At 34.6% G+C, this 16836-nt stretch overlaps 5 protein-coding genes across 8 annotated transcripts; 4 read left to right on the forward strand and 1 right to left on the reverse strand.

Moving 5' to 3' along the window:
* Window positions 1–199: 199 nt before the first annotated feature.
* LOC108212258 (beta-carotene isomerase D27, chloroplastic) lies at window positions 200–3300 on the forward strand. 4 transcript variants are annotated; one of them, XM_017383986.2, is made up of 8 exons: window positions 200–360; window positions 471–569; window positions 799–915; window positions 1171–1270; window positions 1389–1480; window positions 1594–1674; window positions 2339–2407; window positions 2768–3076. In XM_017383986.2, exons 1-8 carry the CDS (start codon window positions 238–240, stop codon window positions 2903–2905), a joined length of 819 nt encoding a protein of 272 aa, XP_017239475.1. In that variant the 5' UTR covers window positions 200–237; the 3' UTR covers window positions 2906–3076. The 4 variants fall into 4 exon arrangements, with proteins under 4 accessions (XP_017239475.1, XP_017239480.1, XP_017239491.1 ...); XM_017383991.2 differs by having other exon boundaries at window positions 474–569; XM_017384002.2 differs by having other exon boundaries at window positions 201–360; window positions 474–569; window positions 814–915; window positions 2768–3300.
* Window positions 3301–3330: 30 nt separating this feature from the next.
* On the forward strand, window positions 3331–4085 carry LOC108212279 (uncharacterized). The gene has a single exon (XM_017384007.2). The coding sequence runs from the start codon at window positions 3465–3467 to the stop codon at window positions 3951–3953; it is 489 nt and encodes a 162-aa protein (XP_017239496.1). The 5' UTR covers window positions 3331–3464; the 3' UTR covers window positions 3954–4085.
* A 417-nt stretch (window positions 4086–4502) lies between these two features.
* Window positions 4503–4961, reverse strand: LOC108222471 (floral homeotic protein APETALA 1). The gene has a single exon (XM_017396396.1). The coding sequence runs from the start codon at window positions 4959–4961 to the stop codon at window positions 4503–4505; it is 459 nt and encodes a 152-aa protein (XP_017251885.1).
* A 1488-nt stretch (window positions 4962–6449) lies between these two features.
* Window positions 6450–11517, forward strand: LOC108205334 (uncharacterized). The gene is made up of 7 exons (XM_017375257.2): window positions 6450–6697; window positions 7550–8145; window positions 8793–9450; window positions 9861–9961; window positions 10068–10157; window positions 10265–10392; window positions 11208–11517. The coding sequence occupies exons 2-7, from the start codon at window positions 7621–7623 to the stop codon at window positions 11350–11352; spliced, it is 1647 nt and encodes a 548-aa protein (XP_017230746.1). The 5' UTR covers window positions 6450–6697; window positions 7550–7620; the 3' UTR covers window positions 11353–11517.
* Window positions 11518–12518: 1001 nt separating this feature from the next.
* LOC108205058 (ATP-dependent Clp protease proteolytic subunit 5, chloroplastic) lies at window positions 12519–16615 on the forward strand. The gene is made up of 9 exons (XM_017374831.2): window positions 12519–12844; window positions 13109–13219; window positions 13311–13425; window positions 13548–13640; window positions 14244–14289; window positions 14376–14448; window positions 14925–14959; window positions 15061–15149; window positions 16168–16615. Exons 1-9 carry the CDS (start codon window positions 12735–12737, stop codon window positions 16369–16371), a joined length of 876 nt encoding a protein of 291 aa, XP_017230320.1. The 5' UTR covers window positions 12519–12734; the 3' UTR covers window positions 16372–16615.
* The last annotated feature ends 221 nt before the right edge of the window (window positions 16616–16836 follow it).

A 16836-nucleotide genomic window follows, 5' to 3' on the forward strand; every position in this document is an offset into this window, starting at 1 on the left:
ATAAATATAATTTATAAATGTGTGGTTGTAATTTAAATAGATTCTAAAAATAAAAAATTCATAGACATAAAAAAAAAAAGAAAATGATTCACCCTAGACCTGGAGGTTAAACACATAATTACAAGATAATTGAAATGTTGTTTGCAACTTAATTACGACAATTGGCGGTATTTACATCAGCATACAAAAGCAGTTAAAGTAGTTGTGTAATGAAACCTGTTATTAGAATATTCATATATGGCTCTGCTTCATTTTCCTCTGTCTTGTTCAAATCGTCTTCTTCACCCAAAACTTGAGCTTCTTCTATACAATCAAAACCATGGCTTTCGTGTTTCGTGTCTCTCTCAATCACAAACAACTGTAAAATTCTTTTCCTTGTCGATGTTTTTTATTTATAAATCTCGAATTTTGAAAGAAGCTGTTTTTGTATGCTGACACTGAACTGATTTTCTTTGGTTATTGATGATTAGCAGATAAAATCAAAACCAGTTGAAAGATTGAGCACAGAGTACAAACCCAATGTTTTGGACAACCTGTTCCTCAATTCGTTTCGAAATAAAATGGTCCAGGTCAGTTCATTTTCAATTTTACCTCCTTAATTTTACATTTAATTTTCAAGAAATTGGAGTGTGTATAGGTATGTATTTGTCTGATTTACTATGATGATGTTGTGTAATATTTAGTTAAGTAGTGAAATTAATTTAAAGGGTAGCAAAAACTGGGAATATTGAATATTGGGTTCCCTTCTTTGAAGTACAAAACTGCATCTTTGGATCATGTGGTTGTGTAACTTTTTAGGAATGTTGGCAACAGGAGGCTGGATGGGATTCGGGAAAGCCTGGATATGATGGATTAATTGAAGTAGCAAATCGTCTTATGATTGGTCGAAGCAACTCTGAAACAACAGAAGCAGCGGTATTTTGATCTTTATATGTTGTTGCCTATGGATGTTACAGTTCATTATAGTATAATGTCAATGGAGGTCTGAAAATTGAAGTAGTGGAAACTAGAATTGATGCAAACGATATATTAGAAGATGATTTGCAACTTTGTTTCTTTAGTTCTATACATCTGCATAAAGAGTTAGAATACAATTTTGTGTGATAACTGTTTTTCTCCAAATAGATATGCCATTAGTCACCGATATCAGTAGCTTTGTTCTTAAAACAGGTACGGATACTAAGATCATTGTTTCCTCCGTTACTGTTAGAGCTTTACAAATTGCTAATTGCACCTATTGCTGGAGGGAAAGTAGCGGCAGTGATGGTTGGTAAGTTCGTCCTTGTCAGGGTGCTTTCAGACAAATAAATGTGTGGTTCCTTGCTTTGATTATTAGTGCTCTACTATTTAAAAGACTGCTAAAAGTTTGTAATTTCTGTTCTTTGAAGCCAGGGTGACTGCATTATCTTGTCAATGGCTCATGGGCCCATGCACAGTTAATTCTGTTGATCTTCCTGATGGATCCTCATTAATGAGTGGGGTAATGCATTTTGCCTTTGGAAAGCCTTTCCCCTTGCCCGATTAATCTTTACCTGTATAATCCTGCAGTCGTCATCTTCATTTTGGTGCACATTATTAATTTTGTTATTATAGGTATTTGTTGAAAGATGCAAGTATTTAGAGGAAAGCAAATGTGTTGGTATATGCATTAACACATGCAAGCTTCCTACACAGGTTAGTAGATCTTAAACTTCTGGCCAGAGTTTCTATATGCATTTCGTCTGACATGTATTTTTGAAGAATATTCCTAGGCAAAGCTGATAGTGTGTGTTTGTAAGAAAGACCTACTAATCCTTGCATCAGCACCAATCTCACACTAAACACATAGGCCGCATACATGTTCCTGTCATCATTTACTTATGTGCATTGAATATAAAATTTAATGTACATATATTCTAATAAATTTTTTATCAACCTCAAACATTTATAGTGATATTCACCCAATTGGTTAATCGTCAGACACTTGATAATACTAGAAAAATATCCTTTTCTTTATATATTTAAGCAACGAGCTTTGATAAGCCATTTATCCCAGTCTTACAATGACAAGTTAAGCAAATTGTACAACAGATACTGAATGTTAAGTAGAGTCATTGCGTTTAAGTAATGCACATTTGACTATTTTATATAATCATATATGGTCACTAAATAAGAACTCAGACTTTTCAGTGCTCAAAAACAGTAGAGCTGGTCAGTGTAAATTTGAACACGACTTTATAGCAACAACATATCTCGCTGAGTGAAATTTGTCAGGGTCTTAAAAAGGATGTTTCATACATGTGGTACATGATATATGAAGCAAAGTCTTATAAATTTTGTTGCTTAATAATTATTTCAGACTTTCATGAAGGCTGGCATGGGGGTTCCCTTATTAATGGAGCCAAACTTCAGCGATTATAGCTGTCAGGTATGTGACCTCTAAAACTATTTGGTTTTTACAGATTGCAATCTATTTTAAAAAATTTATAATTGTGCTGGTGCTGCTCTTGTCTGGCATTCTTCTATCTATCCTACTTGTCTGCTGCCTTATGTTTTTATCATAATCTCAGAGCAAACACATGCAATCCTAAGTTAATTGAGATAATATCTGTTTTAATGGGATTTGAGTACTTGCAACAATGTTCCTTTGTTGTTTGGTTTTAGAAATCATTAAGTTGGAACTGGAAATGAAGAATTACTATTTTACTGCTGCAGCGAAACAGTCTTTCTATGCCCTACTATTGTGTCTAATAAGTTTTTTTTTTTTTCTTTTGATTTTTGAGGGCAGTTTAAATTTGGAGTTCTGCCACCCTTACCGGAAGATGATATCACTCTCAAAGAACCTTGTTTGGAGATATGCCCAAATTCCATTAGAAGAAAACAAGTCACTGATAACATGGAAGCATCTAAATGTCCCAAGGCATAGACTTGATCCCACCGCTCCCGTCAGCAATAGACCTTAAAGATCTGTGCCTTCTGGATGTTATTGCGTAGCTTCTGCATTCGAGGTTTTAACAAAACTTCTCTTGTGTATGCATCTTCGACTAATCAAAATCTGAATATATTACTTTCTTATACATGTATGCAATTGACTGCATTAAGATAATAGTTTCGACTTTCGAGTGATACTATTTGAGGCTGCTGTGGTGATGCATACAAGGAGAGCTGAGTTTCAAGTGCATTAGTCTGTTTGTAGGAGAGAAGGTCTGTACTTGAGTGAAAGTAGCTCTTAAGTTGTAGTTTGTAATTATACAGATTTCTTGTACATATAATATTCTATACTTTCTTAAGTATCCCAAATATATTTCATAAGATTCCTAATTTCAAGCTTGGCCACTCTTAAATCCTTGATAACTGGGCAAATATCCAACCACCCTTAAATCTCAGGCCTTTCGAGATTCGGTCTTTTATATTTCACCAGGCTCTCTTTCAATCCCTCCCTCTGTTGGTTAGCCTGCTCTCTTCTTAAATAGATAGAAGAGACCATGGCTTCCAACATTGGCCAGGTGGTCCTTGTCATGTCCATCGCCTCGCTCCTACTCGCCTTATTTCCTCAAGCAGAATCGACCCCCGTCCCTGAGGCACTTGCACCTGTTGATTCCAAGACCCAGATGACCCGATTCATCAATTCTGCCATGATTCTTGGAATGCAGAAAACTAGAGAACATCTTCAGGGCCTTGAGACGCAGGTGAAGCATCCAGCTACCTCAAAACCAACGTATGATTGCTTAGAGACATGCCAAGATGTGTACGAAGCTGCCCTTGATGACATGAAGAACACCATTGAAGACCTGGAATCAGATAACTATTACAAGGTCAATATGGATCTTACTTCAATCTCTGCAAATATCGACACCTGCAACGTATGTTACAGGGAGATGGTAGGAGAAGATCTTGAAGCTAAAATCTTCAGCGATTGGGCTACAGGGATGACTAATGATTGCCTTGACAAGCTTGAGGCTGTCACCTCTTGAATTATCGAATCCATTCAATAATGATAAATGATGGTCTGTGTTGAACTTTACATTCTCCTCTCTACTTTCAAAAGCTGAATTCAATAGAATTTTACTCATGCATATGCCTTGGTAAGGTTATGCAAACACTCTCATAAACAAAAAGAAGTTATCTATATATCGTATGGCTGCAGAAATCGAGAATCGAAACTAATCAATTGACCTACCGAATTAGAACTTATTAGGAATTTATCGAAGATTTTTCCAATAAATCGAGGGAGTATAATCGGTAAAATATATTTGAAGAATTAATCGGAGATTTTTTAACAAATCATGAATATTTTTAAAGCAGATGTATAGTAATAAATCATCTTTATAAAAGAACTATCAAAACAATAAAAATGTAGAATTTGAATGAAATAAGTCCCTAATCCTTCCGGTATTGTATCCCTGTACAATTTGTCAATTTGTTGAAGTGTCGCTCCTGGTGGGAAGAAAAATAATTCACCATAATCATCGATATATTTGATGAACTTGTCTGTAACTTGCTCCAAATCATACATTATCAGATTATTCACCATAATCAGCAACATTTTTGATCAACTTGTCTCTAACCTGCTCCAAATCATTCTTAGCTAAAAGAAGATCATCCACATTATCAGAACCATCAAAATCCATCCTCTTTAACCACAACTTCAACTCTCCAATCTCTTTACAATCTTCATCTGCATCATTACCATCACCATAAGTACTCCTATTATTACAATTTACAACATCATTATCATCAGCAGCAGCATTAGCAGTTGCACCAGAGTAGTACTTGTCAACAATGTCATCAAAACAAGGATCTCCGCAGACATAAGGTTTTCCTGCTGGAGAGAAGACGAGAATCGCGATGTGAGCAGCGGAGAGAGCATGAAGCTGATGAGCTTTCTTGAAGAGGCCTTTGCGTCTCTTTGAGAAAGCAACCATTCTGTCCTGTTGCTTCTCCTTTCTCTTGATCTCTATCTTCTTCTTTCCTGTACCCATCTTCTCTTTTTCTCTTCTCTATGTGCTTTGGTGTGTAGAATTATAGAATTTAATCTGATCAACAAGAATGAATGGTTTCTTAAAAACCCTACAGACATGTCTGCATGTTTATATAGGATAGCAGCTAGCTTATACAACTCCGAGGGATGTTTGGAAAGTACAAACTATTCCTAATTTGCGACAACTTCTAAAACAAACAAAGAGAGTTTTCTCCAGTTCCAATTTTTTTTATAAATAATTAATTAATTTTAATTGTGTAATTTATATATATCTCACTATTATCAGTAATCGAATTTTGTCAGTTAGGATTTTACCAAAAAAAAAATTGAAACAATTTTGAAATATCTAGCATTTTTCTTTTCTCATAAATTTCGGTTAGTTGAAACTTTTGATTTATAGTTATATACGATTTAATCATATTATAGTAAGGTATTTTTGAACTCTTTGATCAAACTATACTGGCAAAAGATTAAATTCTTGTTCGAAACCAATAAAATTATTCTTCTTCCTGAGCAAACTTGCGGAGATAATTTATCAGTAAAGTTGCTAAAACTGCCACTAGTCTTGCTCTGGCCTGGGGATGGGCGGCATAGGTAGTGTTATCCTGGCCCAAAATCTCCGAATTCAATACCAATTCCCGACCTGTCCTGAAGAATCCGAACCTCACACGGAGATTCTTTTCTTTGCCACTTTCTGCCTCTAACAGGAACGGGGATCCTTGAGAAAATTCAGGGAATTTTTATTTTTTTAATAAAAATTGTAATTGTAATATATAAATATACTTTTTAATAAAAAAACAAAATACTAACTCCTAATATACTAATAAAATTTAACAATTAACAAAACATATTAATTCAAAATCACACCTTAAAAAATAAACATGTAAACATTACATATAATTTTTACTTGAAAAAATAAACATCACCAGGTCATGTCTTGAAATTATAGCCTCATCACACATATTTGAATCATATAAAAAATAAATATATTAAAATCATATATCATAATTTACATATATTTGGATCATATATAAATTATAATCGATAACTATATATACGAGTGTGACGTCTTTATTTTCGACCCACCTAAATATAATACTTTTAAAATTAAAAACGAACAATAAGAATAATATTTTTTTGAAGAAGTCTAGGTACTTTTACTTTTAAAATTAAAAACGAACAATAAGAATAATATTTTTTTGAAGAAGTCTAGGTACTTTTTGGAGTAGGTTGTTTGCGTTCATTATTTGTACGTATTTTGAAACTTTTTTAAAATATAATTTCATAAGTTTTTCTTTAATTTTTTAAAATAAAAATTTAGACGTCAAATCTTTTTCAGAATTTTTTTTTTGAAAAAATATTATTGGCCTTGCAGCGGTGGAAGTATTATTTTTGTTCAAAAGACCCCTTGTATATGAAATTTGGAAAGGCAGAAATTGCACAAGCTCACAGAGCATCTCAAGTCTCAACGTTGAGGTAGTAGCCTCGTAGGCCCATTACAAACTTCTCTCAAATTTACAGGGACACAGGAGTACACACTTACACACATGTATTTATCAAAAACTAAAAAAAATACAAATGGAGGAGATTACTACTACAAGTCTTCATCTTTACCATTATACATACACAACATTATCTCTATTTCTCATCTTCACAGCTCCAACCCTAGCCCCTCAAGCCCCCTTTTCTCTATCATTGATTTTCTCAATTCAAATTCAAGAATTCATCAAGAAACAGGTAAAGTTTCTATCTTTGATGTATAAATTGTGTATTTATGTAGTTTATAAGTTTTTTTGTTTGAGGGGTTCTTTAATTTGAGCTCTTTGCTGTGTTTGTTTTTTTTTTAATTTTTATGGGGATCTGTGAATTTTGATTTGTGGGGTTCTTGAATATGTTGTAAAGATTTGGTTTTGATGGCATTTTCATGTTGTTTGTGTGAATTCTCATCCGGATTTAAAGAAATATTGTGATTTCTTGGCTTTTGTGTGTTGAATGTGTGTAAGTAGTTGCTAATCTGTTTGATTTTATTGAAGATTATTTTTTGATGGCATATTAGCATTGTCTCTGTGAATTCTTATCTGGGTTTTTGGAATAGTATTATCATAGTGTTTAGTGGGTTTGTGGTGTTACTTGTTACTAATCTGTTTGAATGTTTTTTCGAAGATTAGGTTTGATGGTATTTTAATTTTGTGTGTTGAGTTTCATTTGGAACTAATTATTGGTGGTGTTTTCTTGGATAATTTTAGTTTTGGATGGGTGTATGTTATGAGTTGTTACTAATGATCATTTCAGTCTTTTATTTTTATGGATTGTTATCGTTCATGGGGGCTGACAATAGTTCTTGAATTGTATTAGCTATGTGATTATTAGAAAGTCCAATGTTAAATTAGTAAAGGTTTTCCAGCTGATGGATCCTGTACTCCAAAGTGGTCCTAATATTGAGATTTTGCTGTAAAGTGTTCAGTGTTTATGTGCTGTATTCTTGAATTTTTTATTTCGATATTTTGTTGTAGTGTTTTCTTGTATTTTTATGAGTAGTTAAAGTCTCTTTATTGACGAGCAATGTAAAAAATTATATTTTATGTGCAGCATTATCCTTGGCAGCTGATTGAACTACAGGGAACAACCAACAGAGTAATTTGTCCTTAAATCAGTATCTGATGGATGAATATGGTAGTACACGGCTCGATGGTATTACAAACGCAGTGAGAAGAAAGAGAAGCCAAACTTCTCGTCGACCTAAACCAGAATCACTGTCATCCTTATCCTCTACACCTCCCTCGGAGGATATAGCCAAGGCCTCCAGTGATGAGAATACTGGTTATGATGGCAGTTCCAAGAGGAAAACTTTTAACCTTAATCAGTGTATTTCTAGGTCCTCAGCGTCGAGAGTAGATGGTGAAACTGCATTTCAGAAGATGGAGGGAGAATCAGGCATCTTATATGGAAGTGGAGGTTTGGAGGATGATAATGTTACCGGGCAAGGACCGAATGAAGGTGTTAATTTCTCAAGTAAGCAGCCAGATGTGGTTGTACATGAACCCAAGTTCAAAAAAGTTAAGCTTAAGGTTGGTGGCGTCACTCGTACCATTCAGACTTCTCAAGCTACATCAGAAAGTGGATCTTCTACAAAGAGTGTACGACTTCCAGAAGCTCCCCGGCCACTGCAGAAACAGAGTCTTCAGGTTTATTTCTATCTCATATATAAGTTATACAGTTGGTGGTTGGGCTTCTATTGTTTGGCAAATAGCAACTTACCAAATGCATGTGACAGCTGTTGTGATGATGTATAAGAGCTTGGAACCTGTATCTGGTTATCATACTTATTTTCTTTGTATGTGTTGGCAGTGGGAATTATAATATTTTTAGAAGTTGATGTGGCAAGAAAGATATAGAAGTACAGAATTACATAATGGCACTCTAGTCTGTCTTGGTACTTAAACTAGTTTGATTGATATAATTAACAATCAAGATCTGGAAAATTTTGAGATGGTATAATAACTTCGATGACTTTCTTTCTGATATCAGTCTATATATATAATTTATACATGTTCTCCAAATAAAAGAATCTATAAATATTCTGAAACCGCGACCACTTCTTAATCTCCAGATTTTGCTTTCATTTGTTGGTTGTAAAATATGATTATGTATATCTATGTTTAATGGAAGTCTTTTAAATATACTGAATGTAAGCGATTCCTTAGAGCTACTTCTGTAGCAAAGGTGTTTGCACTTGCATGCTTTGACTGGTTGTCAACTCTTTTGCTTTATTGTAACTTTTGCGCGATAGGTTGCATATTTTTCTAATGTCTTATTGTCTGGCGAATTTCAGGATGATTTGGATGACGACAATTTTCCTACTTCAGGTAAGCCGTCTGGCTTGCGAGGAATTCCGTGGAAGGATTTCTCAAGAGTTGGATTTACTCTTAAAAAGGATGACCATTCTACTGGAACAAACAAAGAACAAAGAGTGAAGTCTGATCTACAAAAGAGCAAGAGAGAGTCAAAGAAACGTGATATAAGTGGAATGTTTAATGATGATGATGATGATGAAGATGATGAGATCCGATACTTGGAGAAGCTTAAAACTTCTAGAGTTTCAGGGGGACTGAAAGATGTGGGGAAAGAATCGAGCTCAAAACATAAAAGTCTATCAAGGGTTTCAAAAGGTGCAAGGTATGAAAGTTTGAAAGATTTTGGCCATTCAAAATCGGGTAAAGATGGGAAGAAGAATAGATCAGATGGACTGTCGGATGATACAGATTATGAGGAAGAACTATTATCTGATAGTGAGCTTGAGGGTAGGGAGCTTGAAGGTAGAAAGAAGAAGATCCCAAGGAAAGATTCCCCTGATTTGCCAACAGAAAGTAAGAGGGAATTTGCTCTTACAACGCGTCAACGAGCCCGTCTCAGTGGGAAGGACTCATCTTCTCTGTCTGCATCAAATTCAATTGAGTTCCCAAACGGTTTACCGCCGCCGCCACCCCGAAGTGAGTATCTATTATACGATTCGAGATTGCTTGAATTATTATCATTTTTTTTTCTTTTTTGACTTTCAGTATCCCGGTCAAGGCAAAATACGAATCGGCTAGTTATCTAGTAGCGGGTGTAAGGAATGGAATGGAGGAATAAATGAAATGTATATACAATTACCGATAACATAGTTCAAATTTCATTCCATTCCTTCCAAATCCATTCACCCCAGCCAAACGACATTATGATTATTAGACCATGTATGCTAATTCAAAGATCTGCATGACCTGTAAATCTTGAGCATCATTGAAGTCATAAAACCCTTTATCCAGACTGGAACCTTTTCCAACATAACAGCGGAGATATATACCAGTCACAAAAATTATTATGTCCACTAAATTATTGCATTATTATTTATAATGTTTAGAACAAAAGGAGAAGCTCACAGAAGTGGAACAGCAATTGAAGAAAGCGGAAGCTGCTGAGAGACGTAGAATGCATAATGAGAAGGCTGCCCGGGAGTCAGAGGTCTGCTGTGGTCTTGCTTTTTAAATCGTCATAAATTATGTTTTATAAAATATATTTCTTCTAGCATCTTAGACTGCGACTTTGTTATCATATTTCTCAATATTAGGCTGAGGCGATCAGGAAAATACTTGGTCAAGATTCTAGTCGGAAGAAGCGAGAGGATAAGATAAAGAAGCGCCAGGAAGAATTGGCTCAGGTAATTTCTTGTCTAGTGTGTATTATATACTTAACATGCTTAATTGGCTTCTTCTAGCAACAGTAACAATTGTGGTCCCTTATTTTTGTGATTGTTATCCTTTGTAGGAAAGGGCTGCAAATTCACAGACTCTTCCTCCAAACACTGTTAGATGCGTCATTGGTCCAACTGGAACAAGAGTGATATTCTCAGAGGATATTGGTTTGCCTCATATATTTGACCCCAAACCGTGCAGGTCTGGTTTCTTTTTCCTATCATCCTAATGTAAAATATCATTAATATTTGGAATGAGGTTACTGAATATCAGATTAACCTCATATAAGCACGTTCTTTATATCAGGTTAAACCAACTTATTTACTTTTTAAAACAGAGTGAAACAAATTGTTCATCACATGCAGAAGAAACCTACCGGCTACTACCCCATTTTCACTTTATTTCCTTCGTTTTAATATATATTAAAAAAATCATGAATAATCACCCGAAATTAATAATTTATATATGCATTAAAAAAGTCTTTATTAGAAGTTGGAGAATGAAACAAAATGAGTTTTGATATATTCACGGTCCTGGTGTCTTTCTTACAGAGGCCAGAGCTGTTATATGAAATCATCATGAATAAAAGTATGAATTTTTCTTCTAGCAACAAGGCAACACTACATATACCTCATGAATATACACATCTATACATTGGAGTATATATAGATTATAAAGCGGTTGATTTGAAAAATGAAACGAACTGCAAATGGTGGGACCCCTTAAAAATATGTTGAGTTGTCGTATGTACAAGTAAAACATGGTTTGTGACGTCATTTCACCTCATATAACATAATTCTTATATCAAGTTAATCTGATTTCCTTTTTTCTCTTTTGGAATACATCTTTAGCATGTCCACTTTTTCAATTGCAAAATTCTAAGCCTTTTTACTTGTTCGTTGAAATCCCTGTTTTGGGTTTTCCAATTTTGTGCATTGTTTTATTTCGCCATCTAATCCTTGTTTTATTCAAGTTAGAACTGAGTTTTCCCTGTTGTTTCCTGTTTGAATTTTCAGTTACCCCCCTCCGCGGGAAAAATGTGCTGGTCCGTCTTGTGATAAGCCATACAAGTATCGAGATTCCAAATCACGGGTTCCTCTCTGCAGTCTCCAGTGCTACAAGGCAGTTCATGATAATTTGCAAGCCGAAACTGCTTGCTAATGCATCACTGCATCTTTCACTGGACGCAAATATTACCTCACATTTAAATCAAAAAATATGTGATGAATATCATCTGTGATGTTGTTTTGTATTCCTATATAATTTGTCAATAAAGATCACAAGGATTGCTTATGTTTATTCCTATATGATGCATTTTGAAGTTAATAGCTATCCATTTATATTTTCATGTCAAATAATTCTAGTTTGCATTAAGACTGTTTTCATAATATAAAAGACAAGTCAGCAATTTCATGAATGACTACTAAACTTGGCACAGGAGTAATACTCTACCAATTAGACTTTTAAATGTTATTAGCGAAGTGATGATTTTTTTTCTTTTTCACGTTAACTACTTCCAATTTCTCTTACATGTACACAGTACATGAAAGAGGATAATTCACGGTAAAAGTGTTCTAAAAATTCATGATTTATTAAAAAATATGTGATTAATTTTTTGAAAGAAATTGATTGATACATCGATTATATTCTAGTTTGATTAAAAAAAAATTAAAAATGTGATTAGTTTTTTGAAAAAATTTGATCGATTTATTTGCTACATTTTAATTTGATTAAAAAATTTCGATTTATTCAAAAATCCATGATAAATTTTGAATATATAGATTAATTGATTAGTTTATATTTCTAAATTCTATCACCATGATAAATAGAGAAAATCTACCTGTTCGTTCCTTTTTAAAGAGCTTTTTCTTCTCCTATAAAGAGGGCGATCAGATAGACAAATGTTTTACTCCCTCCGTCCCAACAGATTCTTTACAGTTTCCTTTTTGGGATGTCCCATCCAATTCTTTACATTCCAAAACTTATCAAAAATAGTCAATGGGTCCCACCACTTCCCAACTTTTCTTTCCTTTTCACACTACTTTTCCTTCCTTTTCACACTACTTTTACTCCACTATCTCTCTTTTATAATTTAAAAATTAATGGGTCCCACCACTTCATCCACTTTTCTTTCTCTTTTCCACTACTTTATACATATTTCTTAACCTCCGTGCCCAAACCAAACGTAAAGAAATGGCCGGGACGGAGGGAGTATTAATTTTTCTTTTTTGCTTCAAGGGATGCTCAGAAAAGAAAAGGAATGCAAAAGACTTCGAAATTCAGTGGATCGGGTAAGAATGATACGGGTCGGGTCACTAGCCTAATCCATAACTCCATGGTACAGTAGTCACATTACGCACTCAACCTGAAAAAAAAATCCGAAAGAGGGCAAGAAAGAAGAGTACAATCTTAAGTCTCAACATTACCCACAGTTCACTTACAACGACTTCTGGGTTTTTCTCACCACTCACTCTTTCACCAATCCCACCATTAAACGCCGCCGTTTCGATAAGATAAGCCCCCTTTTACCGGCGTAGTTTCCGATGGCACATTCAACCACTTGCTTGTTAAATAACTCTATCCTCTTCAATTCGCCAAACCCAAAAAACCCTTGTTCCAGTTCTCTATTTCAGTTCAACCCTCTTCGTATTTGGTAATTCTTTGTTGTGTTTTACTATAAAGTTTTGAGTTTTTTTGTTTTTAGGCTTTAATTTGGTATTGTTGTTTTGTTTTAAGATAAAGATCCGACTTTATGGTTGTTTGTATGAATTGGAAGGCTATTGTGTGTCTGTTTATGTTTGTGTAGCTGCTTACAGTTCATTTTAGTGTTTTTTGAGGTCTTTGTTGGTCAATTTACATTCTTGATGTGTGGAAATTTTTTTTTGTTCTTTATTTTGACTGTTTTGGAAAAATATAGGAAAAATGATAAAAAGAAAGTTGGAGCGTCTTCTGTGAAAGCTGTGTACTCTGGTGGTTTTAGGGCACCCGAGAGGAGTTCATTGCCAGGGCCAGGGGTTTGGTCTATCAGGTGTGGTTTTGTGTGTTTATATATATGTGATTCCTAATATTAGCTTTTCTGTTATGGGGTTTTGAATGATTTAGTTGTCTGATTGTTCTAGGGATGATCTGCAAGTTCCATCGTCACCGTATTTTCCAGCTTATGCACAAGCACAAGGTCCCCCTCCAATGATGCAAGAGCGTTTCCAGAGTGTCATTAGTCAACTTTTTCAACACGTAAAGACATATAATTATAAGTACCTAATTTTTAGGGATGTTTAAGTTGTATCTTGCTCTTATATGTTTATTGAATGAGTTATGAGAAGTATTTATGCTGGATTTTATAATTGTGTTATTAGAGAATTATACGATGTGGTGGAGCTGTTGACGATGATATGGCAAACATAATTGTTGCCCAGCTTCTCTATCTCGATGCTGTTGATCCTAATAAGGTTTGTTTGTATTACATTCTACCCTTTCCAGAGGGATTTGGACATTTACTTGTTTCATTCTAGACTGCACTCAATGTTTATCTTACAAGTTAGAAATCTGTTTGGAGATGGACGGGTTTGACTTTCTACAAGAGAATTGTCTTAGATGCTCTGTGTTGTTAATACATGAAACAAAAAAAATGATCCTTGCTCTTACTAATTTATTTGGCTTAAAATGACAAGGGGGTTCGTACTTCCTCCTTGACGTGATGTGTTGTTTTAGGTAATGCATAGAGTTTACTTGAGCATGCTGTATCTTATTGTTATTAATCCTAGAAACTACTTCCTTCTCTTTAGTATGCTTAGAAGAGCATTTGGCCATATATAATATTTCATGGAAACAATTTTATTATACTGATTTTCCCGTCTTCACCTACTACTTTTTTGTGGTTAAATGTATTTGATATTATGTTTTTTGTAAATATTATCGAAAACAGCTATTACCAACTTACTACTCTTTGTAACTTATTACTCTTTGTATGAATCTGAAACCAAATACTTTACTAGGTAGCAATTATTGTAATGCCATCAAAACATTGTAACTAATTGGGCGTTTTTGAGCAGGATATTGTCATGTATGTGAACTCCCCAGGAGGGTCAGTGACTGCTGGTAATATTTTTGCTCTTCGTGGATGTCCTAATAATAATATGCTGTGGATTATTAGATGTGATTTTAATTGGTTGTTATGACCCTAGGTATGGCCATATTTGACACTATGAGGCATATTCGACCTGATGTTTCCACTGTGTGTGTTGGTCTGGCAGCTAGGTAAAGCTATTCGAGTGGCTTTTTTCTAACAGTCGTGTGCTTGCTGATAATTATCAGTTTTACTCGTGTTGATGCTTTTAGATTCATCCTTGCTACCATTGTGATCAAGTGCTAGTCTTCCATGAGTGCGTCTCTGTGATTCATTAGCCTATGTTGAGACTAAATAACATCTTATCATTGCAATATGAAAATGTGGTGGTTGCTGCAAAATTTGTCGTGCTATTTTTGCAATACTTAACTGCTACAATTTGGTAGCTAATAAAAGATATTAGTAATTTATCATTCTGCAGAAAGAGCTTCTAATTGCTTCTATGTTTTTGTCTCTTAGAAAATTAAAATTCTTGAGGCTGTAATATTAATTATACCTTCTGCAGTTGATTTGCTGTCAAGGGTCTATAACCTCATATTTGCAACTTTTGCTTTCGAATTACCATAGATTATTTCTTAATTATTACTTTTACTTCGTCTTTTGACAGTATGGGAGCTTTCCTGCTCAGCGCTGGAACCAAAGGTAAGGAGTTGGGGTTTAGTATAACTCACTATGAGTTTCTCTCCCTATTTTGCTAAGTTCTGGGGTAACCTGATATTTTCCTGTCTAAATGACTTGCAAAGGTAAAAGATACAGCTTGCCAAACTCAAGGATTATGATACATCAGCCTCTTGGTGGAGCACAAGGTGGACAAACTGATATTGATATTCAGGTGTGTCTTACTATATTCCATTTTTCAGTTGCCACAATATACTTTAAAAAAAGCATCACATTCTTCTTGATGCTTTGGAAGGTAAATTGTGTTTTACATGTAGTACATAACTATTAGTGTCCAGTGTGAAAATGTTATTGGCGTAATCTCCCTTGCATTCAAAAATATACTCTTAGCTAGCCTTAAAATTTTCTCTGGTTGAATCGCTGAAGTATTGTCGACGTGAAGTTTATGCCTAATATGTCCTATAGTTGACCAAGCTAAGAGTCAATAATTGGAGTGCAGTGAATGGTGACTAGTCGTTACCTAGTTGATCATCTGGTGCATGACATGCCAGTAATGAAAAATACAGTGAAAAGAAAGATAACACGATAGGAGCCAAGTTAAAACAGCAAAGAGATGAGGAACAAAAGAAGCAAGATTATATAAATGTGCATCATGTTACTTTGTGGTTGATATTAGCTCAACTCTCTTCGTTTTATTGCAACTTGTGAAAGACCTTGGTAGGCTGTACATATTGCATCCGCCGTTTAAAGTTGATTTTGTAAGGTTTTCTCATCATACTTAAGCACACATGCACACTTACATGGTGATTAAATACATTATGCTCGAATAATCGACATGTAGATAGTTGTTCGATTGACCTTGTGTAACAAATAATTTGTGACTTTGAAGTTGTCTGACTGTTTTTAATTCAAGGGCCATTTTGAATCATCTATATTTTGAAACTATTTGTAGTTTTAACTGCAAATATAAGTATAACTGTCAAAATAGTTATCTAAACATGTCCGGTATCATCATAATCAAATAGCGAGACAAATGACCTATTTCAATTGTCTTCCTTTGCATTGATTGATAAGTATTAAGCTAAGGTGATTTGTTATGAATTTATGTTACGTATTGAAGTTTCTTTGCAAAAGTGTTCTTATGGATAAAGGCTTGCCAACCACTGTTAGAGTTTATGTTTGTTCATTGTTATATTGAAGTCCTGATTATTACTGATTTAACTTATGCTTAGGCCAATGAAATGCTGCATCACAAAGCAAATCTTAATGGTTATCTGTCCTACCACACTGGCCAAAGCCTGGAGAAAATAAACCAGGATACCGACCGTGATTTTTTTATGAGTGCCAAAGAAGCCAAAGAATATGGTCTTATTGATGGTGTTATCATGAATCCACTTAAAGCTTTGCAGCCTCTGGCAGCTACTGCAAGTCCCTAGTTGTATTGGTGCATAAACTCGCGCATTATAGAATGTATTGCGGCAATTTGATTATGTGCTAAAAATTTTAATGATCTTAACGAGTGTCAAATATGTACCACATGACAATATTGCTCAGGATTTTGGTAAGCAGCTCGTCTCATTTATAGTTGACAAGCAGTTGAAGTCTATAGTGTAATTTGGTGTAAACACCAGTGATTTCTACTCTGATAAATGACGATTACTTTATCTTTGTTCTGTTAAAGTACAATGGCTCCAAATAATTTATGATGTAAATGTGGTCAATCAGAGTCTTTGGTATGGTCAAAATCAGCGGAACTAATGGATTGGTAAGAGCTCGACGAACTAACTAGTTGCGGTCAATCTTTCCTCAGCTCTGTCAATTCATGCCCAACAAGTTCTTATCTAGAATCTCTTTCTTTAATCAAGAATGTGTTGCAGGCCTCAGGAAAAAAGATAGAGGTT

The sequence above is a fragment of the Daucus carota genome, chromosome 1, assembly GCF_001625215.2.
Source record: "Daucus carota subsp. sativus chromosome 1, DH1 v3.0, whole genome shotgun sequence".
NCBI classification, from domain to species: Eukaryota; Viridiplantae; Streptophyta; class Magnoliopsida; order Apiales; family Apiaceae; genus Daucus; species Daucus carota.

Excerpts from the sequence above, each read along its gene's own strand:
- LOC108212258 (XM_017383986.2), top strand. The coding sequence starts at position 238 with ATGGCTCTGCTTCATTTTCCTCTGTCTTGTTCAAATCGTCTTCTTCAC. Across the intron at positions 916-1,170 it reads CTGAAACAACAGAAGCAGCG|GTACGGATACTAAGATCATT; the intron begins GTATTTTGATCT and ends TTCTTAAAACAG. Across the intron at positions 1,675-2,338 it reads CATGCAAGCTTCCTACACAG|ACTTTCATGAAGGCTGGCAT; the intron begins GTTAGTAGATCT and ends TAATTATTTCAG.
- LOC108212279 (XM_017384007.2), top strand. The coding sequence starts at position 3,465 with ATGGCTTCCAACATTGGCCAGGTGGTCCTTGTCATGTCCATCGCCTCG.
- LOC108222471 (XM_017396396.1), bottom strand. The coding sequence starts at position 4,961 with ATGGGTACAGGAAAGAAGAAGATAGAGATCAAGAGAAAGGAGAAGCAA.
- LOC108205334 (XM_017375257.2), top strand. The coding sequence starts at position 7,621 with ATGGATGAATATGGTAGTACACGGCTCGATGGTATTACAAACGCAGTG. Across the intron at positions 9,962-10,067 it reads AGGCTGCCCGGGAGTCAGAG|GCTGAGGCGATCAGGAAAAT; the intron begins GTCTGCTGTGGT and ends TCTCAATATTAG. Across the intron at positions 10,158-10,264 it reads GCCAGGAAGAATTGGCTCAG|GAAAGGGCTGCAAATTCACA; the intron begins GTAATTTCTTGT and ends TATCCTTTGTAG.
- LOC108205058 (XM_017374831.2), top strand. The coding sequence starts at position 12,735 with ATGGCACATTCAACCACTTGCTTGTTAAATAACTCTATCCTCTTCAAT. Across the intron at positions 12,845-13,108 it reads TTCAACCCTCTTCGTATTTG|GAAAAATGATAAAAAGAAAG; the intron begins GTAATTCTTTGT and ends GGAAAAATATAG. Across the intron at positions 13,220-13,310 it reads CCAGGGGTTTGGTCTATCAG|GGATGATCTGCAAGTTCCAT; the intron begins GTGTGGTTTTGT and ends TGATTGTTCTAG.